The sequence below is a fragment of the Chaetura pelagica genome, unplaced genomic scaffold (assembly GCF_000747805.2).
Source record: "Chaetura pelagica isolate M959 unplaced genomic scaffold, ChaPel_1.0 scaffold347, whole genome shotgun sequence".
Lineage (NCBI taxonomy): Eukaryota > Metazoa > Chordata > Aves > Apodiformes > Apodidae > Chaetura > Chaetura pelagica.
Genome location: NW_009954096.1, coordinates 242,930 through 253,910, shown reverse-complemented (window position 1 = coordinate 253,910; position 10,981 = coordinate 242,930). Strand labels below are relative to the sequence as shown.

The 10,981-nt window shown below is 53.7% G+C and overlaps 1 protein-coding gene across 1 annotated transcript in view; it reads right to left on the bottom strand.

Annotated features, from left to right (window-relative positions):
- Nucleotides 1–721: 721 nt before the first annotated feature.
- The window catches only part of GFRA4 (GDNF family receptor alpha 4), a 17,024-nt gene continuing 6,764 nt past the window's right edge, over nt 722–10,981 (bottom strand). Inside the window, exons 3-7 of the mRNA XM_010002324.1 lie at nt 7,480–7,825; nt 5,079–5,188; nt 4,023–4,157; nt 3,613–3,770; nt 722–853 (exon numbers count right to left, since the gene is read on the bottom strand). Coding sequence (XP_010000626.1) covers nt 722–853; nt 3,613–3,770; nt 4,023–4,157; nt 5,079–5,188; nt 7,480–7,825 — 881 coding nt within the window. The remainder of the gene's footprint in view (nt 854–3,612; nt 3,771–4,022; nt 4,158–5,078; nt 5,189–7,479; nt 7,826–10,981) is intronic.

Here is a 10,981-nt window from a genome sequence, read left to right as displayed (position 1 = left end):
TGGTGGGCACTTGCGCGCGCCCCCCAGCCACAGCTTCAAGGGGGTGGGTAATCCCTCTGAGCCAGCTGGTAGTGTGGTTGCTCTGCCCACCCCAGAGGTGCTCCAGGATCCTCTCTGGGAACAAAACCAACCACCTTCTCACCGGTGCTGTAGCTTCTATAGTTTGAACCAGGTGGGCTGTCCTGTGGGTCCTGAGCAACCCTGGAGACAGTCTGAACTCCACATCGTTTGACACAGAATCATCCTGGTTGGAAGGGACACTGAAGATCATCAAGTCCAACCATAATGTCCTGTCAAGAGGCCCCCAACATGAGCCAGGGCTTCAGGAAACTTCCTGAGAGCTCATCCATCAAAAAGTCTTTCCCCTCTTGGCCAGAGCAGGCAAAAGCATTTCCTTTGCAGCTCTGATTTCTTGACTTTCTCCTTCACCTTTGCCAAGGGAATGGTCTGTGGCTCCGGCCCCACCCAGAGAGAGCTGAAGAGACAACAACCAAGCTGTGGGGCGGAAAGCTGGCCAGGACCAAGAATGAGCTGGTTGTCAACGATGCTGATTGTATAAAATCAAATAGATTGGCAGAGGGATGAGGAGGAGGAAGGGATGCCCACACGCTCACCTCTCTCCTCCCCCTCCATCCCCCCGAAAAAGTTACGGGTCTGGTTGTTTTTTTGTAAAGAAACCAACACAAAGAGAGTCTCTGCACAGGCTTGTGCCCACCTTGCCTCACATCACAGAGAGGCCCAGGACAGCCAGGGTGGAGAGAAGCCAGGTCTGCAGTGGAGAAGGAGCTGCTGGGCTGGAGGTCCCTGATGACAGCCGAGTGGAGCCCCGCAGGAGCCTCTCCTCCCTGGCCACCTGCAAGAGAAAGGAGGCAACACAGGGTGAGTGGTGGGGATGGTCCTCACCTGGGTCCCTCAGAGGATGGAGGGCCTGGGGAAAATGAACTTTCCTGTGCATGAGCACTGGGGAGGAGTGGTTGGAAAGTGCCCGGTGGAAAAGGACCTGGGGGTGTTGGTCACAGCAGCTGAACATGAGCCAGTGTGTGCCCAGGTGGCCAAGAGGCCACCAGCATCCTGGCTTGTGTCAGCACTGGTGTGGCCAGGAGGAGCAGGGCAGGGACTGTCCCCCTGTGCTGGGCACTGTGGAGGGGGCACCTGGAATTGTGGGGTCAGTTCTGGGCCCCTCAGGACAAGAAGGACATGGAGGGGCTGGAGTGTGTCCAGAGAAGGGCAGGGGAGCTGGGGAAGGGGCTGGAGCACAAGTGTGAGCAGGAGCAGCTGAGGGAGCTGGGGGTGTCCAGCCTGGAGCAAAGGAGCTGAGGGGAGACCTGCTGGCTCTGCAGCTGCTGAGAGGAGGTTGGAGCCAGGGGGGTCGGGCTCTGCTCCCCAGGAACAAGCCCTGGGACAAGAGGGAACGGCCTCAAGTTGTGCCAGGGGAGGTGGAGGTTGGATCTGGGGAACAATTCCTTCCTGGAAAGGGCTGTCAGTCCCTGGCCCAGGCTGCCTAGGGCAGGGGGGGAGTCCCCATCCCTGGAGAGGTTTCCAAGCCCTGTAGGTGTGGTGCTGAGGGACATGGGGCAGTGGTGGCCCCCTTCTCCTTTTAGAGGGCATTGACATCTGTGGCCAAGAATTAGCTTTCCTGGAGACTTTCATTTCCATGAGTTGCCAACTGAGACACTTAGGAGCCAAGTCTCTGTGCTGCTATGAAGATGTGAAGCAGATGGGCTGACATCGTAGCCTCCTTCTTAGGTCCAGGGCCACCACCTTCCCTAAACACTGAACACTCTTGGGCTTGGAGCTGAGTCCAAAGTCAAGACCCAACTCCCCAGTTTCCCTTGCAGTGCCAGCTGGGCCCACATCCCAGCAGCATTCCCACTTCAGCAGAGGGATGTGTTGCTGTCACCTGGAGGTGGGTAACGTGGTATCATAGAATCCCAGACTGGTTTGGGTTGGAAGGGACCTTCAAGATCATCCAGTTCCAACCCCTGCATGGGCAGGGACACCTCCCACCAGCCCAGCTTGCTCAGAGCCCCAGATGGTGGGGATGGTAGAGCCATCCCTGACTACAATTGCTTTTTCCAGTGTCCCACTTGCTGGTGGCAGCAGGATTTGACCATCTGGGCTGGCCTCTCAGTGATGGGGGAGGTTCACAGCTTCTCCATCACTTCCAGGATGCAGCTCTCAGGGCAAAGTCTGGACCTCAGGCCACTCCTCGGATTGCACTAAGGTCTGGGGTGCACTGGCTAGAGGCAGCTCCCCCAGACCTCCTGGGTGCAAAGTTTATGGCCTGATGAAACTGCTCCTGTGCTGTGTGTGGCCACCAACGCCCTGAAAAGCAGCGGGGGAAGCTGAGGTCACATTCCTGATCTTCCCACCTGCTGCTTTGGGAAATCAGGGTGGAGGGAGGGAGGTCAACAGGGAAACACCAAGCTAAAGAGACAGGAAAGAAGCTTAAAAGGCCCTTCATGTGCAGAAGAGATACCCTGAAGGTATCAGGTAGCCCAGAGAAAAGCCCATCCTTGGAGTCTCATTAACTGCCAGCTTCTGTTACCTGTACGCTCAGCAAACCAGGGTCACTATTAATTATTCAATAATAAATTAATTCAGTCTGGACATTACTCTAGTGGGGGGCAAATCAAGGTCTTTTTTTTTTTTTTTAAGTGTAAGAATAAAATATTTAATGCCTCCTGCTGGCATCATCCATAATTCATTGTTTCTTTTGCTTTGGGAAATCAGGGTGGAGGGAGGGAGGTCAACAGGGAAACGCCAAGCTAAAGAGACAGGAAAGAAGCTTAAAAGGCCCTTCATGTGCAGAAGAGATACCCTGAAGGTATCAGGTAGCCCAGAGAAAAGCCCATCCTTGGAGTCTCATTAACTGCCAGCTTCTGTTACCTGTACGCTCAGCAAACCAGGGTCACTATTAATTATTCAATAATAAATTAATTCAGTCTGGACATTACTCTAGGGGGGGGCAAATCAAGGTCTTTTTTTTTTTTTTTTAAGTGTAAGAATAAAATATTTAATGCCTCCTGCTGGCATCATCCATAATTCATCTGTTACTTGTTTTAAAATAATTTCAATTTCATATCCTTTTGGTACTAACTATTTGCTGATGACTAGAATCTTTCAGATGACTTTTTCCAGTGCTTAGGAATCCTTAGACAGTTGAGCCTCAAGGATCCTCACCTATCAAGGGAAGAACCTGTGTCCCAGGTAGCTGAAATGCTTGTCTGAGGCCAGGCAGCTGCTGTGCAGAAGGATGAGGAGCCACATCAGTGGTCCTGATTCCTCTTCTGCTCTCCTGAAAAGCCCATGGATATCCCCAGTACTTCTAAAAAAAATCCATATCTCTCTGTAGCATCCATGAAGGAAAAGAGATGGTGACCAAGAGGAAGGAGGGCAGGGTCAGGGGTAGGAGCATGCATCCCTGTTCTTGATGTTGGAGGAGAATAAGTTAGGGCATGAAGAAGAGGGTGAATCAGCGACTCCAGGAGGTGGAAGGGAGGTTGGATGTTTGCAAATGACACAGATGGAAGAGGTGACTAGAGCTGGAGAGCATGGAGGAGGTGTAGACATGGTCAAGCATCTCTTAGGGCCAGGTCAGGCCTCTCCTACCTTGGTGGGCTGGAGGTGGTCAAAGATGTTCTCTCTGAGGGTCACCACGGCTCTGTTGGCGTTTCTCTCCTGCTTGTACATCTGTGTGGTGGGGGGGATGGATGGGGCCACGGCTGCATTCAGGTAGGTCCCGTTGCCAAAGGCCTGGATGGCATTTTCTTTGTGTGGGAGAGATGGAGAAAAGCATTGTCAGGGCAAGGGAAAGGACACACATCCCTCTTCCATCCTTCCGTGGCTCCATCACCTGCCCAGGGGTCTTCTTAGAATCATAGAGTTGTCAAGGTTGGAAAAGATCATCAAGTCCAGCTATTCTCTGTTGAAAGCACAGGGAGCTGGACACTGGTGGACTCTTGAGACCACCTTCACACCCTCACCCCAAGAAGTCTCCCCAGCTTGTGGGGGATACTTACGGAGACAGATGTTGTCGGTGAAGAGGTGCAGGAAGGTCTCACACTCCTCCTGTCTGTTGCCACTGGCGTTGCACGTGCACCAGGGAGCTATGCTGGAAGTTGAGTTGTCAATGTAGTTGGGTGTGATGGGGCTGCCTGTCGGGAAGGATGGAGAAGTGTTACCACCACAAGGCTGGCACTTCAAGAAGAGACAGTGATTTCCTTCCTTGTTGCTCACTTGGGTTGTCCTGCTTGCAGCCTCAGCTGACCCCCACTGTGATGGCAGCACGAGAAAACACCTTCAAGTGCTGGTGTCACAGGTCTGTTTTGCTCCCAGGGATGAGAAGAAGGGCAGTGGCAACCCTTTTGTTTAGCCCACCACCCAGAAAGCCTTCAGTCAATGAGAAGGTGCCCTAAGCCCAAGGAGTGGGCAGCTCCTGGGAACTCGGGTTCCCTGATACCACTCAAAACCTGTGTATGAACGTGAGTGAAGGTTTCTGTGCTGTCAGTGAAAAAGCCACACTCAGTCTCTAAAATGGTCAGAGACAACAAGGAAAGATTAAACCAGAATGAAATCTCGACTCAAAAGTCTGTCAGTCTATCCCATAGGTCAGGATGGACCAAGTCCAATGGCTCTGGTGCTTCTCTTTGGACTCTGGCCATGTTTGTGGTAACAGCTGCCAGCTGGGTCTCTGCAGGGTCTGAACACCCAGTTCCACACCCTCTGATGTCAGCAAGATGGCAGTGGATGGTGATTTCCAGTGACATCACTGGCCGTGGAAGTGGGAACCCCTGACAGAGCACGTGCCTTGGGACAGCCTGTCTGTTTCCACCTGAGCAAGAGGCTGAGATCTTGCAGCTTCCACCCTGAATTCACCCTGTGCTCATGGCTTAGGCTCCTTCTCCAGTCAAAGCAGAGAGAAAGCCCAGCACCTCCTGGAGATCCCAGTCCCAGCTCCCCACCTTGCCATCCTCCTGGCTTTTCACTGGCTGGAGTAGGAGACATTCCCCACCCAGAGGAGATGTTTGCTGCTCAAAGGGTGGGAGAGAGGCTGGCTGAGGGACACAGACTCTTACCTATGATCCCAGTGTAGGCCAGCAGGCAGGCAGCATAGCTGTCCCTCCGGCAGCCACTGGCAGCCTGCTGGGATGGCTGGCAGTTGAACTGGAACTCGGCGTAGCGCGACCTGATGGGGTGAGAGCACAAAAGGGGACCTGTTAGTGCAGGTATTGGGGGCAAAAAGGGACGTACGAGCACATTGCTGGTGTTTGCAGAGGGGAACCTGTCTGCAAAGCCCTCTGCTGCTGTAGGTGTTGGTATTTTGAAGTATTTTGGAACAGAGGAGACAAAGGGCTGTGTTTAAGGTGGCTGCCCCATCCCTGGCAGTGTTGAAGGGCAGGTTGGATGGGGCTTGGAGCAGCCTGGGCTGGTGGGAGGTGTCCCTGCCCATGCAGGGGGGTTGGGACTGGATGGTCTTGAAGGTCCTTCCAACCCAAACCAGCCTGGGACTTTATGATTGTTTATGGGATGGAGGCACCAGTTGCAGGGCCTGTATAATTCATGTTTGTAGAACTCACCCCTCCAAGCTGGGAAATTCAAGAAGTTGCAGCTATGGAGGAGCTGCTGGAGGACTAAGCTGTGCAGGCAGGGTTAGTCCTGGAATATTTTACTCTGTTTCTTTAAAGTGCCATGATTTGTTCCTGGCTCTCCTTGTGGTTTCTGCACTGCTGGCTTTGACCGGGTCACACATCAACCCCTTGCTCCCGCCGTGTCTCTGGAGGATGTTTTATATTATATATTCAGAGACCAAAGAACCAGACAATTAACAGCTGTGCTGATGGCAGGAAACAGTTTCCAACCTCCTGGGAAGCAACACTCTCCACTTTGAACCTCTTCTTCCCCTCTGGGCCCACTTGTCTTGTTAGGGAGAGGACAATTCTCCTCCATTGCAGATTCTCTGGGTAACAGGGGGAGATCTGAGCAGGATCTGATGTGGCTCAGGGGCTTTGCATCTTTCAGAGTCAGCTTCAGATACACAGCTCAGTTCTTCTCCTTCATCCACCTTTCTGGGGTGCAGAGGGGTGAGGGTATCAGCACCAGTCCATCCTTCCAAGAGGATGTTGCTACTCTCTCCTCCCTTGATGAAAAGGTACAGTTTTAAAATTGTAATTAAAAGGTGATGTGCTGGTAGGAGGTGGCTGCTGGAAGTTCAGCTCAGGAAGCCCCAAAGCCCACAATAATTAGAGACTGGGACAGTACTGGGAGATGTGTCCTACACTTGCTCTTCTCCAAGTGTGTCTGCTCATGGTCCCAGCTGCACCCAGGGCACTGGGCTGGGGCCACCATGGTTGGTGCAGTTTGGCTGCTGTTTTGGTCTTGGCATCTCTTCCTGATGGATGGGCTCCACTCCTGGGAGCTGTATGTGGATTCACCTTCTGGAATACCAATGACTTTTTTGAGGAGCAGGGGTGAAAGTAGCACAAAACCCCACTGACAGGGTAGGCCTGTGAGTGTGCACCTTGGGATGGGTCTGTGCGTGAGTGGAGCTGAAATGGAAGCACAGGAGCAAACCACCCTGGCCACGTACGACGTGGTGGACCTGGAGTGACAGCTCTGAGAGTCCTGTGGCCATCACCAGAAGGTCCAGCCTTGCAGCAGAAGGGTAGATTTTTAAAATATATATTTTTTTTCTGATAATTAAAAACAAAATAAAGCAACGATTTTAAGGTACCTGCAAGGGCGTGTGGCTGTTATGCTCCTGTAAGATGCTGTGGGCTGGGGAACTGGGAGAGTGAGCAGGCAGACTGGTGAAACTGGCTGCAAGGACCCCAGACCACATCCCTGCTTATCCTGCACCTTCCTGGGGCTGTTTCCATAGCAGGTCTTTCTTTAGAAGCAAAGCCAAGGAAACCCACGGAAAATGTCTGAAAACCTCCAGCACAAACAGATCTGCTCCTGCCTGGTAACACCTTCTGTGTAGAGTATGAGAGGAGGACATGGGTGATGGGGAGGACGATGGCCAGTCGGTGGGTTGGGGTGGGATGGAGGTTTTGGGTGAGGGTGTTGGCTCTGGGCACCCAGTGGTCGTGGGTGCTCAAGCCCCAGGCTGGTTTGAGGGACAGCTCTGCATGTCTTGTACAAGTGCTTGAAAGGGGCTCCAGGAAAGCTGGGGAAGGGCTTTTCATCAGGGAAGACAGTGACAGGACAAGGGGTGATGGTTTTAAACTGAGAGAGGGGAGATTTAGGTGAGATATTGGGAAGAAATTCCCCACTCTAAGGGTGGTGAGGAGCTGGGATGGGTTGCCCAGGGAGGTTGTTGATGCCCCATCCCTGGAGGTTTTCAAGGCCAGGTTGGATGAGGTTTTGTGCAGCCTGATCTAGTGGTTCCCTGCTCATGGCAGGGTGGAACTGGATGACCCTTCAGGTCCCTCCCAACCTGAATGATTCCACCACCACCCCAACGAGTGCCGGCTTTACCTGCAGACGTAGTTTTCCCGGCAGGAATCCAGCGGCGCCAGGCAGTTGGGCTTCTCCTTGGCCTCGTAGGAGCAGGCGGGGACGATGGTCTGGCGCCGGCGCTCGGCGCACGCCGTGTCCTCGCAGGGGCAGAAGAGCAGCTCGTGGGTGTACTCGGGGGGCACGCGGTCGAAGAACCTGCGCAGGGCCTTGTGGCACTTGGCGCGGTTGCAGGAGTCGGCGCGGGCCGGGCGGCGGATGCACAGGGACACGTACTCGGTGCGGAGCCGCTGGCACGTCTCGTCCACGTTGCAGGCTTTGGCCGCGTCCAGGCACCGGTTCACCTGCGTCACCTCGTTCTCCGCCCCTGCCGGGTGGGTGGGAGGTGCTGGTGGGGTTTGGTGCTGGCCTCTTCACCCCCAGCACCTCCCCACTGTGAGACCCTCATCCCTGCCTTCCTCCCGCCCGTCCCCACCGCCCGCACGTCCATGGGGACCTCAAGCTTTGCTCTCTGTGCCCCAGCAGGGCCAAAATGGCCTTTCCCTGCTCGCCTGTCTCACCCGAGCCCCAGAGCCTGCTCTGCCAAGCTCCTGTGTTGAAGGAAATGAAGCCTGGGCGTCTTAGAACGCTTTAATAAGGTGAATTAACCAACCCAAGCCCTAGGAAGACAGGACTCATTAGGGAGTGCAGCTACTTGTGGATCCACCAGTGTGGTAGGATCTCTTCTAATGAACCTTCTTTTAAAACCATGATCAAGCACTGCCAGTGACCCTGCCAGGTCTCCTGGGTGCTCTGCACCAACCCTTGCACCCGAGATGCTCTGCGGTGAGCAGAGAGTTTCCTCAGGCCTCTGGAGGGTCAAGTGAGGCTTAGGCTGCATCTGTGCCGTGTTCACCCCAGGCCCTGCCCAGCTGACTCACAGCTGTACAGTTCTCAAAGCCCCATAGCAGTGCTCTGGCTTCCCTCACCCACACCAGTCCTTCCCAGTATGCCAGCCTTCTAAGCAGCGACACTGCCTTCGCGGGGTGGGGATCAGAGCTACAGTAAAACCTGCCTGCATGTGAGAGCGTGTGGGTCTCTCTCCACACCTTTTGCAAGGTCGCCTCTTTGTTGGCTTTGGTGAAGTCACTCTGCATTTCCACCCTCTCAAACAAGACCTTGACATGAGCCATCAATGTGAGCTGGCATCCCAGAAACCGACCATGTCCTGGGCTGCAATGCCAGCAGCATGACCAGCAGGGCCAGGGAGCAGATTGTCCCCTCTGCTCTGCTGAGACCCCCCTGCAAGGCTGGGTCCAGCTCTGGGGTCCCCAAAATAAGAGGGACATGGAGCTGTTGGAAAGAGTCCAGAGGAGACCACAAAGATGATCCCAGGGCTGGAGCAGCTCTGCTCTGGAGCCAGGCTGGGAGAGTTGGGGTGTTCAGCCTGGAGAAGAGAAGGCTCCAGGGAGACCTTAGAGCACCTTCCAGTGCCTGAAGGGGCTCCAGGAAAGCTGGGGACAAGGGCAGGGACAAGGGCAGGGACAAGGGCAGGGAGGGATGGGATGAGGGGGAATGGATCAAAACTGGAAGAGGGGAGACTGAGATGCGATCTTAGGAAGAAACTATTTAGTGTGAGGGTGGTGAGACCCTGGCCCAGGCTGCCCAGAGAAGCTGTGGCTGCCCCATCCCTGGCAGTGTTGAAGGGCAGGTTGGATGGGGCTTGGAGCAGCCTGGGCTGGTGGGAGGTGTCCCTGCCCATGCAGAGGGTGGGACTGGATGATCTTTAAGCTCCCTTCCAGCCCAAATCAGTCTGTGATTCTATATTTCTAAGACAGGGCAAAAGCCCAGGATGATCCATTGGGGTGGTAGAGCAGGGAAGGTCTGTGGGGATGCAGGGAAGGTGAAGGAAAACTTGCAGCAAGAGAAGCAGGAAAATAAAGCAAAACCAGTGATGACAGCTGAGAGCCCCAATGTCTCTGGTAGGCAAACAGAGGTCTCAGGAGTTTATCTCCCAACAACCTCCTCTGCAAATAGGAGGGTCAGTAAGAGTGAAAGATATTTGTATAACACTGATTTTTGGGCCTCCATCAGAGCATGTTTGGACTCTGTTTCTAGAGGGGGAAGATGCTTCAGAGTCCCTGGTAGGAGTTGGTTGAGACCTTAGGCTCTGTCTGATCAAAGAAATGAGATGAGGGTCCTCCAAGCGTGAGAGAGAAAATGAATCTGAAGCCATTTTTCACCTCTCTGAATTAAGCCCATGACCTGAAGCACAGCAGAAGGACTTTTCCCCCACCAGGCAGGGATTTTTCACAGGGCAAAAAAAAAAAAAGAAATAATAAATCCCTGGAATGATAAATTTCCAATGCAGAGGGAAGCCCTGGAGTTAAAACCAGCCAGTCACTGCTGACAAGTGTTAGAACATGGACAGTCTCTCTGAGCACTTCAGAACTGGCTGCCCTCCTTTGTTTCCACTGATCTCATCAGATTCTCCTTCTCCAAGCATTTCTTTTTCCCTTCCTCTTGTCCCCACTGCTCCAGACGAGCTGAAAGTCAGATTCCAAGTTATTTTACAATGGGTGAAACTGATGCTCAGTGTGTTCCTACTACGTAGGTACTTCCCTTGAAAAATGCCCAGAAGTGGATATTTTTAGGGCACCAGTTTAGTCTTGGGAGTTGTCAATAGATGTGTAGGAAACAGTTACTTGAAAGGGTTTCATTACCCATTCAGTTAATGAATCACAAGGAACACACCAGCTTTTCTCCTCTTCCCACACGACAACAGAGGATGTGTTTTGATAAATCAGCACCACCATTAGAGAGGAGGGACTGAATTATCTTTGCCTATTTTTTAATAGTGGCCATATATTGTTTATGCACAATTGGGTTGAAAAATATCTGTTGCTGCCACTTGGCACAGGGCCACGTGGGTGTCTTCTGTTTCTGCAGGTTCTTGGGGATTTTCATGTTGGTTCATATGAAAGAGGGTCCTTTGGCAATGGTGACCATATAAACCTGGGTGGTGGTCAGGGAAGGGTTGGCAGGTCCTGCACTTGGGGCTCAACAACCCCAGGCAAAGCTCCAGGATTCAGGCAGAGGGGCTGGAAAGTGCCCAGTGGAAAAGGACCTGGGGGTGGTTGTTGACAACTGCTGAGTATGAGCCAGTGTGTGTCCAGGTGGCCAAGAGGCCACCAGCATCCTGGCTTGTGTCAGCACTGGTGTGGCCAGCAGGAGCAGGGATGTCAGGGGACAGGACTGTCCCCCTGTGCTGGGCACTGGGGAGGGGGCACCTGGAATTGTGGGGTCAGGTCTGGGCCCCTCAGGATACGAAGGACATGGAGGGGCTGGAGTGTGTCCAGAGAAGGGCAGGGGAGCTGGGGAAGGGGCTGGAGCACAAGTGTGAGCAGGAGCAGCTGAGGGAGCTGGGGGTGTCCAGCCTGGAGCAAAGGAGCTGAGGGGAGACCTGCTGGCTCTGCAGCTGCTGAGAGGAGGTTGGAGCCAGGGGGTCGGGCTCTGCTCCTCAAGGAACAAGGGATGGGACAGG